The sequence below is a fragment of the Rana temporaria genome, chromosome 4, assembly GCF_905171775.1.
Source record: "Rana temporaria chromosome 4, aRanTem1.1, whole genome shotgun sequence".
Taxonomy (NCBI): Eukaryota; Metazoa; Chordata; class Amphibia; order Anura; family Ranidae; genus Rana; species Rana temporaria.
The window spans coordinates 112,572,531-112,591,621 of record NC_053492.1 but is presented as its reverse complement, the minus strand read 5'-3'; the positions used below and the strand labels follow the sequence as shown (position 1 = coordinate 112,591,621).

The window sequence follows — 19,091 nt, the reverse complement described above, 5'->3', positions numbered from 1 at the left end:
CATTTTGAAGGGGGTCTAGTACAGAGAGAATTTGGAGACATACGTACATCTAATTATTGTAAGACACATAAAAGAGACGTTTAATCAGCTGCAAGATTCATTTGCAGCCTAAACAGTTTAAAGATTAACTTTAGGTGGCTCTTTGTTGCAGGATACATGTTTACATGTCACATAGTATCAGTGGCGGCTGGTGCTCAAAATTTTTGGGGGGGCGCAAACAAACTGAAAAAAAAAACCATCAAGTGTACAGCCACTATACCCATAAATTGCTGCCACTGTGCCATCAAATGCAGCTACTGTACCCATCAATTGCTGCCAGTGTGCCCATCAATTGCCGCCAGTGTGCCCCATCAATTGCCGCCACTGTGCCCCATTAATTGCCACCACTGTGCCCATCATTTGCCACCACTGTGCCCCATCAATTGCCGCCACTGTGCCCCTCAATTGCCACCACTATGCCCATCAATTGCCACCACTGTGCCCATCAATTAACGCCACTGTGCCCCATCAATTGCCGCAGTGTGCCCCACCAATTGCCGCCAGTGTGCCCCATCAATTGCCGCCAGTGTGCCCCATCAATTGTCGCCAGTGTGCCCCAATAATTGCTGCCAGTGTGCCCCATCAATTGCCGCTACTGTGCCCCATCAAATGCTGCCAGTGTGCCCATGAAAACCCAACCCCCACCCCCGCCCGGCACTTGCCTGTCTTGTTGCTGTCCTCCACACTATGAGTCCTCCATGTGTTCTCCCGTCCTCTTCCCGTCTCTGCTATGATTGGACACCTAATAAGTGTCCAATCACAGCGCCTGTCGTTTCAACCAATCAGGTGACAGGGTAACCAGACCCGAGCACCTGATTGGCTGAGAGGCGGGTCAGTGTTAGGGAAGTGATTTATTCGCTTCCCTAACACAACACTGTGTAAACAGCGAACGCACAGCATTGCGCCCGCTGTTTACCAATTTGGAAGGACGCTGACAGCTGACAGCTCTAATCAGGCACTTGCAATGCATGAATCTATCTATTGGTGATTGACAGGTGAAAGGAGAGAGGGGGCAGCGCTCCTGCACCCTTTATGGACGCTCCGCCACTGTCATAATATTAAAAATGATATGGCTGTAGTAATGATGGTTCAGTAGCAGCGGCTTGATCCTCCTGCAAGATAGGCATGACTAAGACTAATTACTGACATAAAAAAAAAGTAAACTGAAATATGTGCAAGGATTGCCTAAAAAGCAGCGGCATCAACTAAACACCTATGTATAGTAGACCCTATGTATGAAAAAAAAGCTTATGTATAGTGTACACACCACTGCATTGTATGAGCTTGTTCAAACCCTAATGGAACCCCCTACGCTCTCAGTGCTGGCAGGCCCGGATTTACTCCCTTTGCCACCCCAAGGCCGGGTCCTTCAATGCCGCCCCCGCCTGCGCGGTACGGGGGGGGCATTAACTGCCGGGGGACTTTTTAGGCAGGACACTGAGAAGCGGGGGGGGGGGGGTGTTGCTGCCAAAAATGACATTGAGCATTGGGGGGTGCTGCTGCCGAAAATGACAAAATGACATTGAGAAGCGGGAGGGGGGTTGCTGCTGCCAAGAACTATCTCACCTCCTCTTCCCTCTGTTTTCTCTCCTCTCACCATCCGCATGACAGGGGGGAACTCCCGATATGAAAGTGAATGTGTCCTCTCCTCTCAGCCGCAGTGCCGCCCCTGCACCCACTGCCGCCCCGAGGCCTGGCCTTGTTGGCCTTGTCTGGAATCCGGCCCTGAGTGCTGGCCTTCATTTTTCAAAAATATTAGTGACCTGTTGGGCTTTTGCCTTCTTTCCCCAACTGTCAGTCCTCCTCTGTTATTAATCATAGTTGATAAACTGTGCTTGTACATATCATATGCATATTCTATGAATGCAATGCTGCAAATTGAAAAATATATTTTTTCTTTCCAGTAGAGGGTGCTAAAGTTATCTCTATAGTTGCAGACGGTTTGGAAGGTAGAATGAAATGGCTCAGTGGCTGTACATTTTGTACTCAAAGCAAATCCGTTGATGTACCTACCCATAGATGATTTTTTCTGCTCTTGTTTACCCAGTGGCCACATATGCATATCTCTGAACTTTATGAAATGATAAAGAGGGACACCTTTTAGCACACAGTATGTAAGCAAAGGACGCAAACCACAAAGATCTAAAGCCTTGTACACACGATCAGTCCATCCGATGAGAACGGTCTGAAGGACCGTTGTCATCGGTTAACCGATGAAGCTGACTGATGGTCCGTCGCGCCCACACACCATCAGTTAAAAAAACGATCGTGTCAGACCACGGTGACGTAAAACACAACGACGTGCTGAAAAAAACGAAGTTCAATGCTTCCAAGCATGCGTCGACTTGATTCATAGAATCAGTTACGCATAGATTTCTATTAGATCCGACCGGCGTAAGTCTCTTACGCCGTCTGATCTTAACTGCATATTTATGCTGGCCGCTAGGGGCGTGTACGCTGATTTACACCTAGAATATGTAAATCAGCTAGATACGCGAATTCACGAACGTACGCCCGGCCGACGCAGTACAGTTACGATGTTTACGTTAGGCTTTTCCCGGCGTAAAGTTACCCCTGCTATATGAGGCGTATATGCGGTGTACCAATGTTAAGTATGGCCGTCGTTCCCGCGACGAAATTTGAAAAATTTACGTCGTTTGCGTAAGTCGTCCGTGAATGGGGCTGGACGTCATTTACGTTCACGTCGAAACCAATGACCTCTTTGCGGCGTACTTTGGAGCAATGCACACTGGAAAATTCCACGGACGGCGCATGCGCCGTTCGTGAAAACGTCAATCACGCCGGGTCAGGGTTGATTTCCATAACACACGCCCACCTCTTCACAATTTGAATTAGGCGGGCTTACGCCGGCCTATTTACGCTACACCGCCGCAACTTTCTTTTAAGAATACAGCACTTGCCTGTAAAAGTTGGGGAGGCGTAACGTAAATAGGATACGTTACGCCCGCACAAAAATACGCCATTCTACGTGAATCTACCCCAAAATTTTTACTGCAGCATAAAATCTCAAACACAGGGGCCAAATGTCGGGGGCCAACAGCTCGTAAAAAAAGTCTGATATTTGGCCCGTGTTTATGTCTGTCTGTCCAACAGAAGCCTTTTAGTCGGACGCGCATGCTGAAAATTCGGCATCCGCCTGACTCCCGATCTGCACTCTTAGTCAAAGGCAGAGAGCACTGATCTGAGTGTTCTGGTGGGAGGGCTGCGCACATACCTGATGAAGGGGACCTGTGCGGCTCCGAAACTTTGCACTTTCCTTTGTGATGTGATCTTTTTCATTATAAATTTTGGACGGAAATTGTCGATCCATGGTGTGCTGGCGAGTATGTACTCTTGTTTGATGTTTCCAGGACCCAACTGGTAATGGCTGCAGCACCCACCATTTTATGAGCCATATCTACCAGGAACGTGTGCGATAGGAATATTTATCAGACTGGCTGGGGGGGGCTGCCCCACTGTCAGAACACAACAGCTCAGCGGGGGAGATCACTGGACTAACCTCACATGGTTAGTGTAGTGGCTCCTACCTGAGCTGACAGCTCTTTTTCGTTCAACTCACATATTAGAACAAAAAGAGGGGCAAGCGAGGCTGCACAAGGGACACAGGGATTTGGTCTCAAATAAAGTATAGTTGGAAGCTATGCGCATATGCCGTATAGGCTCATTTGAGCCTACATATTTCCCCAGTGTTCTTCTGCTTGGAAAAGCATATATAAATTCATTCCAGTGTTCAGAAATTGTACAGTTTGCACTTGTTTGTGCTAATAAGTGCAGTGGTGTTCTCCAGGGCACTTTGGGTTTGCTGTACAATAGCCAACTGTACTTGGAAACCAGCCGGCCTTCGGTGTTTCTGAAAAAGATCAGAAAAAAGGACTACCTTTATTATTATTATATACAGGATTTATATGGAGCCAACAGTTTTACAACGTTAGGGCAAACAGTACAGTTGAAATTCAACTCAATACAGGAGGAACCAGTGTCCTGCTCGTTAGAGCTTACAATCTAGAAGGGAAGGACCATACATGTGAGTTTCTTCTATAGTTATGTTATTGCTATAACAATGTTAGGCTCATTGAATAAGCAAGGGGCAAAGTGCTAAGGCATATTGCTGCTTTCCATAGCAATCAATAGAAATGTATTCTGCACAAATTTGGAAACGTTGCCAATAATGTTTAAACACAACTAGTCATATGAAGCTGTGCAAAAATTGTTGCAGAATACCCAGCAGGATTACACCGATATCTGCCAATTATTTATTATGTGCAACTATTTCTGCTCTAACAAAGGTGAAAAAAAGATGCAATTTGGTGGCTCGGGTTTATGGGAGGGTGAAACTCAACAGAATCCATCAAGAAACTTGGTGGCAGAGCTTTTTTGCCGAGAAAAACGGTTGTGTGTATGCTTTTCATCAAGAAAACTGTCGAGGAAGTTCTCTTTTTCCTCGATGGGAGTCTCAATTTCCTCGTCGTGTTCCTCGTCGGGCTGGTTTTCGACGAGAAACATGATCGTGTGTATGCTAAGAAACCCGCGCATGCTCAGAATAAAGTATGAGACGGGCGTTTGTAATGGAGATAGCACGTTTGTCACCCTTTAACAGACTGAAAAGTGCAAATCGTCTCTCACCAAACTTTTACTTAAAGCGGGGGTTCACCCTTAGAGGGCACTTTTCCCCCTTAGATTCCTGCTCGTTTTTACTAGGGGAATCGGCTATTTATTTTAAAATATGTGCAGTACTTACCCGTTTACGAGATGCATCCTCTCCGTCGCTTCCGGGTATGGGCTTCGGGAATGGGCGTTCCTTCTTGATTGACAGGCTTCCGAGAGGCTTCCGACGGTCGCATCCATCGCGTCACGATTTTCCGAAAGAAGCCGAACGTCGGTGCGCAGGCGCAGTATAGAGCCGCACCGACGTTCGGCTTCTTTCGGCTACGAGTGACGCGATGGATGCGACCGTCGGAAGCCTCTCGGAAGGCTGTCACTCAAGAAGGAACGCCCGCTCCCGAAGACCCATACCCGGAAGCGACGGAAGAAGATGCAGCTCGAAAACGGGTAAGTACTGCTCATATTTTAATACAAATAGCCGATTCCCCTAGACCGAACGAGCAGGAAGCTAAGGGGAGAACATTTTTTTTTTTACAAATGGGTGAACTCCCGCTTTAACACGCAGTAACATGAAATTCGCAAAAGAAGCCCCAAGGGTTGTGCCAGTGGAATCTAACTTCCCCTGAACGACGAGTTTTGGTCTTGACAGTGTGTACGCAAAGAAAGCTTGTCGAGTTTCTCGACAAGCCTAACAAGGAACTCGTCGAGGAAAACGATGTGTCTTTTCCGACGAGTTCCTCGGTCGTGTGTACAAGGTCTAACTGACAGCGTCATGTACTGTACTCTTACCCAATACTCAACGTGTAGTGTTCTTATTTCATCTATGGATACCTTTCACCAGCATGTTCCAGCAGTAAATACCATCTTCATGGTGGAACCTTTGGAAAATCCTAATAGCCTTTTGATTTGTTGGTAACTGCTTGTTATTGCGGAGATAAAACATGGCTTCTGGAATTACGCTAACTTGATTGTGACTGCCAGTTAAAATAGACTTGAAATCGAAAAGTGAAGATTTGCTGTGTTAGAGGGAACGTGTAAAATGTTGCAACACCCTGAAAAAATGTACCCTATGTCTTGAATTCCTCCTGAAAAACAGCAGGGCATTTTCTGGCATGTGAGTGGGTCTGTAGGCTGTGCCTACAGCCTCAGATGAATACTGTATTTGCAGTGAAAGATCTAAAGATGGTTCGAGGCTCGGCCTGTCAACCAGGAACCAACCCAGTTTTGGGCCATGTATGGGCAGGCTAAATGTGTACCTAAGTTAAACGTTCAAAACAAAAGGATTCCCCCCGGGACTTTAAATGAAGTGGGTAACGTTTCAGCCAATAAAGATATCAGTAATTGTATAGTATATAATTTATTCAAGTAAAATTGTTTACATGCGTAAAGTAAAATTGTTACATACATAGATAACAACAACAATTGCCAATTGAAACGATACATAAACAATAAATATTAGTACACAATTTTACTTGAATAAATTATATACTATACAATTACTGTTATCTTTACTGGCGGAAACGTTACCCACTTCATTTAAAGTCCCGGGGGGAATCCTTTTGTTTTGACTATATGTAACAGGGATGGAAGTGTGTTACTGGGGACACCAGACCTTTCCTCTTTTTTACTCTTTTTTCGTAAGTTAAACTTTCGATCAACTTGGGCATGATTAGCCTGTCGGATTTTACATGCAATTATTGCCAGCGGCTATTATAGATACTAGTAGTAGTTACTGTGTTCTCCCGGCAGGGATGGCTCCCCCCGCCCCCTTCAGGAGAACTCAAAGGCCCCGTACACACGATAGAATCCATCCGCAGATAAATCCCAGCAAATGGGTTTCTGCGGATAGATCCTATGGTGTGTACACGCCAGCGGATCTGTTTCCGCGGAGAAATCTCCTCTGGGATGGATTCCAGCAGATCGGATATTTGCTGTGTTGCACAACAAATCCATCTGCTGGAATCCATTCCAACGGATGGATCCGCTCGTCTGTACAGACTTACCGGATCCATTCGTCCAAAGGGATTCCCCGCACGTGTCGTAATGATTTGACGCATGCGTGGAATTCCTTATATGACAGCGTCGCGCCCGTCGCCGCGTCATAATAGCGGCGACAGCGCGACACGTCATCGGCAGAGGATTTCCGCGCGGATTTCAATGCGATGGTGTGTACACTCCATCGCATCGAAATCTGCGGAAATCTTTGAGAGGATTTATCCGTGGAAACGGTCCGCTGGACCGTATCTGCGGATAAATCCTCTCGTGTGTATGGGGCCAAAGGCTCCATGGGAGGGATTCCCACATCAACACTGAGTATGTTAAGGGGGGGAAATGGCTCCATCTATGGCCTGCCTAATGCTGCGTACACACGATAGGTTAGTCTGATGAAAACGGTCTCATGGATCATTTTCATCAGACCAAACCGATCGTGTGTGGGCCCCATCGGTTATTTATCCATAGGTTAAAAAAATAGGAACTTGTTTTAAAATTATCTGATGGATAAAAAACCTATAGAAAAAAACGATTGTCTGTATGTACGTCCATCGGTTAAAAATCCACGCATGCTCAGAATCAAGTCGACGCATGCTTGGAAGCATTTTTTTCAGCACGTCGTTGTGTTTTACATCACCGCGTTCTGACACAATCGTTTTTTTAACTGATGGTGTGTAGGCACGACCGGTCATCAGTCAGCTTCATCGGATAGCTGATGGAAAAATCCATCAGACCGTTTTCATCAGACTAACCTATCGTGTGTACAGGGCATAAGGCATTGCTGCTAGCAGTAAATAGGTATCTACCTAAAAATTGTAAGGCCACGTGATGCAATAATCTTTCATTTTAAATTGCAAAGCTGACTTTTCTTTTTAAATATCATGCGACATGGCCTTGTAATGTGTCAGGGGGGGCAATCAGGGGTCTTTTCATGACGTATAGCTGAACATGATGTATCTCTCTTAACCAGCTTTGTGACATCCTCTCTAATAGATCCAATGATGATGACCCGCGGAAACATCATTTCTTTAGTTCAATAAACTTCAACAGACTGGAGGCTGAGATGGTGGACCCTCCGTTTGTCCCAGACCCGTCTGTGGTCTATGCTAAGGACATCGCAGACATAGCTGATTTCTCTGAGGTCAAAGGGATTGACTTTGATGAAAAAGATAACAAATTATTCAAGAGGTTTGCAACTGGTGCAGTGCCAATCAGCTGGCAACAAGAAATCATTGAAACTGGACTATATGATGAGCTCAATGACCCAAACAGGCAAAGCACTGGAAAATTCTCGTTTAGCGATGGTGAGAAAAAATCAGGAGTGTGTTCCATAATATAGTAAGCATTCTCTGTAAATTAGTGGCAGAATGGGGCATATTTTTTAAGCAGTTTTATTCAGATAGCTGCAGATATCGTTTTCCTCTAGTTAAGTTCTCTCAATGCAAGTCACTTGTTCACCAGATCCCTCTGGAAAAGAAGTAAACAAGGTACTATCTGAAATTGTATCGAAACACAGCTTAAAGGATCAGGGTTCAGAGGTTGACTGGAATCTATCAGTTGCTGCCCATCAATGGCCTCATTAGAGCACTCTGTTATTTGATGCTGTTATGCACACTCAGAAGCTAGAAAACAATGGGGGTTAGTTACTTACGAAAGGCAAATCCACTTTGCACTTGAAATTGGACTGAAAGTGCACTTGGAAGTGCCGTCGCTGTAAATCTGAGGGGTAGATCTGAAATGAGGGGAAGCTCTGCTTTATTTTATTATCCAATCATGTGCAAGCTAAAAATGCTGGGCCAGATTCTCAAAGGGCTTACGACAGCGCAACGCCATTTGCGCCCTCGTAAGTCCTAATCTGGCCCGGCCTATCTATGCAACTGATTCTTAGAATCAGTTACGCATAGATATCCACTAAATCTGACAGGCGTAAGGCTTTTACGCTGTCAGATCTTAGATACATTTTTTTTCCCGCCGCTAGGTGTCGCCGACGTCGTTTTCCCCGTCGTCTATGCAAATTAGCTATTTACGCGAGATTCCCGAACGTACGCGCGGTCGACGCAGTGAATTTACGACGTTTCCGCAGCATTTGCGACGTGTAAAGTTGCCCCTGCTATATGAGGGGCAACCAATGTTAAGTATGGCCGCCGTTCCCTCGTCGAAATTTAAAAATGTACGTCGTTTGCGTAAGTCGTCCGTGAATGGCGCTGGACGCCATTTACGTTTACGTCGAAACCAATGACGTCCTTGCGACGTCATTTAGCGCTATGCACATTGGGAAATTTTAGGGACGGCGCATGCACAGTACGATCGGCGCAGGAACGCGCCTAATTTAAATGATCCACGCCCCCTACCTGGATCATTTGAATTAGGCGGGCTTGCACCTGAGGATTTACGCTACGCAGGCGCAACTTTACAGGCAAGTGCTTTGTGAATCAATTACTTGCCTGTAAAACTTGCGGCCGCGTAGCGTAAAGGAGATACGTTACGCCCGTATAGTTTTACGCCAGTATACGAGAATCTGGCCCGCTGTTTTTTATTTTCCTTGCATGTCCCCCTCGGATCTACAGCGACTGCACTTCCAAGTGCACTTTCAGTGCAATTTCATGTGCACTTTGCACCTATAGCTTGCACTTGTAGTGCAAGGTGGATTTGCCTTTCGTAAATAACCCCCACTGTGTAAGTGCTGGCATTTAAGGGGGCAGCAACAGGTTGTCAAACATCGGGCTAACTCTCACTTTCAGACTTAAAGTTGAACAACACGGCATCTGAGAACCACAAACCAAAAATGTACTTCAATTAACTATTTAATTCATTTTTAATATTCAAAGCAAACTCCACTCATCTGTCATCTCCATGCTTTATTTCGCTGAGAAATCATTTTGAAAAACACCTCCCTAGCCTATCTGGTCCAGGCCATCTTGGGTAAGGGCAGATGATTCTTGTAGTATTTACTTCCTGGAATCCATGTGCCCTAAGCTTAGACATGCAGACAGAAGGGTGTGTTTAGCTGAGAAAACCGCTCCTCCCGTCTTGAAGACTCTTGTATAACATAATTTGCCTAGGCAAGAAACCATGAAATAACGAAAATAAATGTAAAAGTTTAAAACAAGAAAATAAGATATACTGTTTTTATCGGCGTATACCGCGCACTTTTTTGCCCTGAAAATCAGGGCAAAATCGTGGGTGCGCGATATACGCCGATACCCGCTTTCCCGCGCCGAGTTTGAATACTGCGCCGGCATATACCGAGCGCAGTACACTCGTGTATAGTCGGGCAGGCTCGGCTCCTCTCGCGCTCACGTCCTGGACGTACAGGACGTGAGCGCGAGAGTAGCCGAGCCTGCCCAACTATGCCTGACTATACCGCTCGGTATATGCTGGCGCAGTATTCAAACTCGGCACGGGAAAGCGGGGATCGAGCAGGGAGGACGCCGCAGAAGGATGTTGGACCCGACGAAGAGGACACCCGAAGCCGCAGACGGACGCCGGACCCGACGAGGCCGCCGATGGACGCCACGCAAGACACCAAAATTGTAAGTACAAAAATCTCTTTTTACAGGAATGTCGGGTCCACTTTAGGGGTGCGCGTTAAAGGCCGGAGCGCGCAATACCCCGATAAATACGGTACTTTCCTATACATTTACTAATCCTAGCAGCATAAGGTTTGAAAATAGTCAATGTTGTCTGAGAGTGAAGAGTCAAACAATGCTAATAAAGCTAAATTAAAATAAGTATAAGCCTATCACAGGTAATAGTACAAATTAGAAGAGGGAAGGTCTGGACAACCACACTCCAATAAAAATGCCTTTATTGTGCAAAATAACAAAAGTACAAACCACAGCAGGGTACAGGATAAAAGCTTACGCGTTTCACACTCGCAACAGTGCTTAGTCATAGCTATTTACGGGTAATTGTACACTTATGTATCTATACATATGTCCAGCATCTTACAGGTTTTGACAGGTTTCAGTGTATGATTGATCTTCGGCTTAGTTTTGGCTGAAGTTGCACTGAACATACTGCCTTCCTGACTTCAGTAATAAGGTGCTGTCATTGTCGGTGTATTTGACCCATTAAGTATAGACAATAGGCACACACTACAAGGATGCATCCTACACTGCTCTCAGACAGCCCATATAGTCAGGATATACTTGAGAGGCCATGAGGTTAGGTGAGAACCTAGTTGATAAGGAAGCACATGTGCTGCCAGTGAGCCCCCCAGTTAGAGTTTACATAGAATGTCAGAGACGCAGACTTTACAAGCAATAAAATGAGTAGACACTTCATAACGAGGAGAAGGCTAATGGATAGGCATGGATTAAATGGTAGCAGATCTGCTGGCAAAAGGGTAGTCATCACTCTCTCCATTGCACTTCAGGGAAGGATGGGGGATCAGGAAAGACAAGGAAAGAGACGGATGGGTAGCAGAGAAGTGGGAGTAAAGGCCAGAACCTAGTTTATTTCCTATACCTTATACAAAGTACCCACTTTGTTTGTTTAGGTGTAACGTTGACAGTTTTGGAATTTCATAGCCATCTTCAGGATTCTTGAATTGGGACTAAGCTGAATTTTCTCTGCTGGAAATTTTTCGATTATTCCGCTTTGTTTTCTATTGTCAATGACATGATAATGGGGGTTATTTACGAAAGGAAAATCCTTTTTGCACTACAAGTGCAAAATGCAATTGAAATTGCACTGAAAGTGCACTTGGAAGTGCAGTCACTGTAAATCTGAGGAGTAGATCTGAAATGAGGGGAAGCTCTGCTGATTTTATCATCCAATCATGTGCAAGCTAAAATGCTGTTTTTTATTTTCCTTGCATGTCCCCCTCAGATCGACAGCGACTGCACTTCCAAGTGCACTTTCAGTGCATTTCCAAGTGCACTTGTAGAGCAAAGTGGATTTGTCTTTCGTAAATAACACCCAATGTGTGGTTTCAGGGAAGGAGGTCCTTCATATGTATAGGACTGAAAACACAAATCTGGAATAACCCTGCCTATTGTCCTTTCCAGGTTATGGGTAACTGGGTGGTGAAACCATATAAAATCCGGTCAAAACTGGAAGAAAATCATTAAAACTGCTTACAAAATATGGTCCCTTGTGCTGTAAGTAGCTCATTACCAAAATTATCCAAAACAACAGACGTATTGAAGATGTATTTTTGGCAAAGTTTTACAAAGCCTTTTTGTGTTTCAGTGTCTTGCGTCATTATGGCTTGTTACACCTCAATGCCTGGACTTATATATTTATCATTATGTCAGATGTGTTTGTTTTTTTATTAAAAAAAATGAAAGAATGAGAACAAGGGCTTGTTGTGGTTTGAATTTATTGTTCAACAGACTAGGGAGCTAACTAATAAATTGGCACATGTGTCTTGGCCAAGGCAGTATGAATTACTCAATTTTTCAGAAGCTGGGATGTTGTCAAAGATAATACCTAGCAAATGAACATCTTAAATTTAAGATTTTTACATTATGCCACTGTGAAACCGTCTTTAGCCAACGGCAGGATCTGTAGCACTGGTTTACATATCTTCATCAGCCTTTCTCAACCTTTTTGCCATGGAGGAACCCCTAAAATAGTTTTTAGGTTTTAGAGAACCCCTATTAAAATGTATTTATCTGCAGCTCACAGTACATTGGCATGATCAAGTAGGCAAGTATAGCAAGTTTTAAATGCAATAATAAAGAAATGGGTGCATATACAGTCATGGCCAAAGAAAAGAACACAGTACCTACAGTGAAATATGGTGGAGGTTCAATGATGTTTTGGGGTTGTTTTGCTGCCTCTGGCACTGGGTGCCTTGAATGTGTGCAAGGCATCATAAAATCTGAGGATTACCAAAGGATTTTCGGGTTGCACTGTAGAGCCTAGTGTCAGAAAGCTGGGTTTGCATCCGAGATCTTCCAGCAGGACAATGACCCAAAACATATGTCAAAATATGTCAAAAAGCACCCAGAAATGGATAGCAACAAAGCGCTGGAGAGTTCTAAAGTGGCCAGCGAAGAGTCCAGATCTAAATCCCATTGAACACCTGTGGAGAGATCATAAAATTGCTGTTGGGAAAAGGCGCCCTTCCAATAAGAGAGACCTGGAGCAGTTTGCAAAGGAAGAGTGGTCCAAAATTCCGGGTGAGAGATGTAAGAAACGTATTGATGGTTATAGGAAGCGACTGATTTCAGTTATTTTTTCAAAGGGCGTGCAACCAAATATTAATTTTGACCAGCCTATTTTTGGTGTTTTGTGTGACATTATGTCCAATTTGCTTTTTTTCCTGCCTTTTTTTGTTTTGTTCCAATACACACAAAGGGAATAAACATGTGTATAGCAAAACATGTGTTACTGCAATACGTTTCTGTGAGAAGTACTTGATTTTCTGGGGTGCCAACAATTTTGGCCATGACTGTAACTCTCCCTCTTCATTCTCTAATTATTTTTAGTAATAATAGTTATATGAAACAAATAATAATAATGACCACCAATAATGGTGGTCAGTTTAGAAGGGACCTCCTAAATTGTTAGCATTAGTGTACTTCACTGAGAACAGGAGACCAATTCTCCACTGCCTTCTCTTCAAAGAGAAGCGGTGGTTCTCATCCTTACTAGTGTCATGACCCCTTGATAAAATTTCCCATGCTGTGGGGACCCCTGATATTAAAATTATTTTCGTAACGTGGGGTGTCAGCACCCAAAACAAGACAAGTAATTTGTGCCCATAACCCACGGACATTTAGCGCTCCCTGAGTCCCTTCCACTCGTACAGTATTAAAACCCCCTTATGGTACATTTTGGGATGTACCACTCTTTCTCTTTGTTCTCCTTTCTTTCCCTTTTATCTCTCTCTATCCTCATTTCTTTTCTTTTTTTTTTCCTCATCCTTTTCTCTAGCTGTCTTTCTTGTTCTTTCTCTTATTCTTTGTTCCTCTCCCTCTTTTCCTCTCCCTTACATGTATTCTCTATTTTTATTCCTTCTCTTACTCCTTGGTGGGGGACTGGGGGGAATGGGATGAGTGGCAGTGCTGGCGGGACATTGGGATGAGTGGCAGTGCTGCTGGGGGGTGGGATCAGAGGCAGTGCTGGGCTGAGTTCTGATCAGCCAACTTAGGTGCTCTTGATCAAGGTCATCTGCTGATATGAGAACAGTAGTGGAGACTTTTAATGGCAACTCTAATCACAGGTAGTGTTACCCACTGTGTCCCCGGCTTCACTGTGTCTTCAGCTCTGTGGTGCCTCGCAGCAGTGACACCTGTGCCGAAATCAGGAGATAAGGTCTGCTCTAGCCCCTCCCACTTCACATTCCTCACCAGTCAGCTGACCTCTAGTCTCTGCCTCCCCCCCCCACCCATGCAATGAACTGAATGGGCGACTTAGAAAAGGCTGAGTGGGTGGCCGCGGGCTCCAGGAATAGCCCAGCTGGGCGGCCACAGGCTCTAAGGACAGCCCTGATGGGCTTCTGCGAAAAAGGCTGGAAGAGCGGTGGGGGCTTCTGGAACAATCAAGGATTCGGTGACCCCTGGCAAATTGCCATTCGACCCCCAGGTTGAGAATCACTGCTCTAAAGCAACCCCAGGGGTCCACTAAACCTTGGATGAAAAAGTCTGCTGTAGGTGATACATACAGAATTGATTATGCAGCATCAAATACCTTAGCATCATGTAAACAGAAAGACAAAAAGGAAGAAACCCCAGTATCAAGATCCACAACAACCACATTACCATTATTGCAATATACAGTACATCATACACATTTTATCCCAGATTTTTTTTTTAAATATAATTAAAACATGAATGGATTTCTATGAAAAATAGTTATGAGCAGCCTTTCTTGTTTGGGAAAATATGCTTCCCTCCCAGAATATCAAACCCTGGTCTGTTAACACATTTCTCTAATAAAATAACTGAGGCCCCGTACACACGTCCGAGGAACTCGACGTGCCAAACACATCGAGTTCCTCGTCGAGTTCAGTGTGGAAGCCGCCGAGATCTCGGCGGGCCGACTTTCCTCATTGAACAACGAGGAAATAGAGAACATGTTCTCTTTTCGGCCCAACGAGTTCCTCGTCGGCTTCCTCGCTGAAAAGTGTACACACGACCGAGTTTCTCAGCAGAATCCAGCTCCGACCGAGTTTCTGGCTGAATTCTGCCGAGAAACTCGGTCATGTGTATGGGGCCTAAAAGTAGAAAGTGGCAAAGATTTAGGCCCCTTTCAGATCTATGCATAATGGTAAGGTACATTCTATCATGCGTTACTGCAATGTGTATTAACACATGGCAGATGTGTTGGTGCATTTATGTGCCAATCATTTAATGCCGCGTACATACGACCGGTATTCTCGACTAAGTGATTCCTCTCAAGCCTGCCTTGCATACACACGTTCGTGAAAAAAATGCTCGAGCAAAGCGTGGTGACGTTCAACACGTACAACGGCACTATAAAGGGGAAGTTCCATTCGAATGGCACCACCCTTTGGGTTGGCTTTTTCTAATCTCCCCGTCTCATAACTTGCTTCTGAGCATGCGTGTTCCCCCCCCGTTAAAGCCTAAACACGACCGTGAAAAACAATGAGAAAAAATAGAGCAGGTTCTAAATTTTTAACGCGCATTTTTCTCGTCAAGGAAAATGCTCTGGAGCATACACACGACCAGTTTTCATGACCAATTTAAAAAATTTAATTTTTCTCGTCATGAAAAATGGTCGTGTGCGTGCCCGGCGGGCACAATCGCCGCCAGGCACACGCGATCGCTCGTTACAGAGCGTGGACTGGGAGCTGTGTGTGTAAACACACAGTTCCCGGTCCTGTCAGGGGGAGAAATGCAGATCTTCTGTTCATACAATGTATGAACAGAAGATCGGTCATTTCCCCTAGTGAGGCCACCCCCCCTACAGTTAGAACACACCCAGGGAACATACTTAACCCCTTCCCCGACCCCTAGTGTTAACCCCTTCACTGCCAGTGGCATTTTTATAGTAATCCAATGCATTTTTATAGCACTGATCGCTATAAAAATGCCAATGGTCTCAAAAATGTGTCCAAAGTGTCCGCCATAATGTCGCAGTACCGAATCAAATACCACCAAAAGAAAGCTCTATTTGTGTGAAAAAAATGACGCCAATTTTGTTTGGGAGCCACGTCGCACAACCGCGCAATTGTCAGTTAAAGCGACGCAGTGCCAAAACGCAAAAAGTGCTCTGGTCTTTGACCAGCAATATGGTCCGAGGGTTAAGTGGTTAATTTGTGACTGTAACCCATTTACAATGAATAGGTTACCCTAATGCAATGCCATAGAGAAATGCACTGAAACAGCTCAGACAGGTCTGAAAGGGCTGTTAAAGATTTTACAGATCATTAATTGCAAAAAAAAAAATATTGTATTATATATATTGTATATCCCTAATCTAGTATCTAGAATACAACAGAAGATTTAAAGACTGCATATGAGAGCATATTTATATTATTATAAAAGTAAAACCCATAGCTTATCGCCACTTAAGCATAACTCAAACCTTAGGAGGTTAGGATTGTGGGGATAAGAAAAGGTAGTAGGGGTATAAAGGTGTATAATAGGAAAATAAGTGGTTTAAAAGTCTTTTGGTTTTTCAAAATGAAGATCTTGAAATCAATGGGATTAAATTAAGACTAAATTATATCCTTATTGTCCAAAAATATTTCATATACTGTACATCCAATATTTAATGACCATGTAATCTATTTTTCATTCATTAATTTCTTACGCTTCTTACTGAACGTCTCGTTTTCCCATTCACTTCTATTTGTTTGGAACCAGCAGTTCACATTAGTTGCAATCATGTACACTGCTCTATGCACACTACACACCACATCAGTGGCGCATATCATCCATGTGTGTGGTGCACATGGGCCCCCAGGGGAGATGAGACCCATTCTGCACTCACACATTGCACAATAAATGTGGAAACAAATGTTTCCAAAGCAGTTGCGCTTGTCACAGGCAGCTGCAGGAGAAACACTGTTTGTTTATGTGGAGGAGGGGAGGTCCGGGTGCTAAAGGCTAGAGTTCAGGGGTCAGTGATAAGTGACGCACAGTTCAGGGGTCAGCAGTAAGTGACATCAAGTGACACAGAATTCAGGGGGTCAATAATAAGTGATGCAGAGATCAGAGTTCAGTAGTAAATGACTTCCAGTTCAGGGGTCAGTAGTAAGTGACTCAGAGTTCAGGTAAATGATGCAGAGATCAGGTCGGTAATGAGTCTAGGTCAGTAGTAAGTGGTGCAGAGTTCAGGGGTCAGTAGTAAGTGACTCAGAGTTCAGTTAAATGATGCAGAGATCAGAAGTCAGTAATGCGTCTAGGTCAGTAGTAAGTGACGCAAAGTTCAGGGTCAGTAGCAAGTGACCAGAGTGTAGAGACCTGTAGTAAGTGACACAGAGTTCAGGGGTCAGTAGTAAGTAGTAGGTTATGAAGTAGACCCTCTGAGTTTTCCCACAATAGTCACTGAGTGCACAGCTGGAAGACTTCAGTTTTCTAACACATGGTCGAGTTACTAACGGTATACTTGGTCAAAAGAGGAAAGTGTACAATCTTTTCATTTAGTCATCAGGCCCTCTAGAGTCTTCCACTCTTGGGTGACCAGGGTGATTAGATTGGCATGCAGTAAGTATGCTTTTTCTGCTCTGAAACAATTGCAAGCCTATTTGACTAGAGGGGTGGCAGCCTTTGGGGCAGTTATGCCAGGATTGTTTGGAATATATGGGTATAGGCTAGCTTGAAGGTCTGGTGCGGGCTTAAATCAACCTTACAAACTAAATATGCGACCAGCAAGTTTGGGACAAGAGAGATAAATTATTTCTGGCTTTAGCAGCTTTTCTTTCATTGTCAGTGTCTCTTTTCATTTGTCCTCTCGCCCTATATTAGCTTTGGTATATCCCTTTGTGTGCAGATGTGAGGTGGGCCTGGAAAATAGAAAATGTATATCAAATACTTACCGTAATTTTCTTTTCCTGGCCCATCCTTACGTCGGCACAGGACTCCCTCCCTAGTGGCCTGTCACAGGCTAGGTTATTGAACATCTTAGTTGGGGGAGGGGCTGTCTTTTATTCAGCTTGGAACAGGTGGTCATGTGGGGCTCCGGAAGAGGTGTTGTGTGCTGATGTGAGAATGGGCTAGGAAAAGAAAATTACGGTAAGTATTTGATAACAATTTTCCGTTATCGCCATCGAAATACAGTCAAAAAGTTCAACCTCATCTGGTAGACCCGGCTTGATAATTTGAGTCTAGCTCCTCCACAGTTAGTGCTGGATAGATTGTTATGATTCTAAACCCACCAAGAGTTTTAACGTTATTTACCTGAGCTTGGGACTTTCCTTATGTTTTCTATACCAGCATAGTTAATTTGACATTCTGTGCAGATGTCCATTAACAAGCTCCAGATTTGTTCTTTTTTTGCTTTATGTTTGTGTAGAAAAACCCTATATATGTGCTAATTAACAGGTGCCTGTCCTTTATTTCTGTTTTTACATATGAATACATTATATACATTAGTGGGGGGAAAACATGGACGATTACTGTGCACACAAGGGACCGAATCCATACTCTGTAATATCGTGTATGGTTTTAATTCTTGAACACTGTGTTAATCAATTTGTATTTTTCATTAATAAATATATATTTTTTGCTATTTCTATTGTTTCCTTGCCTTTAAAGTCCGACCATTGGTTACCCCTTCTGAATAATCGTCCATGTTTTCTCCTTAAATATACGGATGTGGCATTGTGAGTGCTTTCCCCTTTCCTTTATTATTTATGTACAATAGTGTTTTGATGGATCCGCACACTTTTTTTCTTTATTGTACTGTACTGTCACTCATTATCTTTGACAATAAAAAAAAGTTTTCATAAACAAAAACATATTTATGTGTTAGAATGGCCTAGTCAAAGTCCAGACCTAAATTCAATTGAGAATCTGTGGGAAGACTTGAAAATTGTTGTTCCTTCCAATCTGACAGAGCTTGAGCTATTTTGCAAAGAAGAATGGGAAAAAAGTGTCACTCTCCTAGATGTTCAAAGCTGGAAGAGACATACCCAAAAAGACTTGTAGCTGTAATTGCAGCGAAAGGTGGTTCTAAAAAGCACACTCCAACTTTGTTCAACAACAGCTAATCCCAGTATATCCAGCGCAATTAGAAAGACGCCCATTTTTGCCGTACTGCGTTTTATCAATCACATAGTCCATAGTCCATTTCAGGAGTAAGCAAGAGAGGGTGGCTACATTCCTATATAACTGGGACCATGGAAAATTAATGTAGCCACTCTCTAACAGGAAATCAGACCACAGTAGCAAAAAATAAAAATGGAAATCTGGAGATGTGGAAGGCTGAGAGCGATAGAAGTCTTGAGTTTGAGCTAAGAATACATACTTGAAAATATTTATTTTTAAAAGTTTAGAGTTTTTTTTAAAGTGTTT

The 19,091-nt window shown here is 43.9% G+C and overlaps 1 protein-coding gene across 1 annotated transcript in view; it reads left to right on the top strand.

Moving 5' to 3' along the window:
• GRK7 (G protein-coupled receptor kinase 7) overlaps positions 1 to 8,372 on the top strand; it is a 67,204-nt gene extending 58,832 nt beyond the window's left edge. Inside the window, exon 4 of the mRNA XM_040348798.1 lies at positions 7,648 to 8,372. Within this exon, the coding sequence (XP_040204732.1) occupies positions 7,648 to 7,993 (346 nt within the window). The 3' untranslated portion in view covers positions 7,994 to 8,372. The remainder of the gene's footprint in view (positions 1 to 7,647) is intronic.
• The last annotated feature ends 10,719 nt before the right edge of the window (positions 8,373 to 19,091 follow it).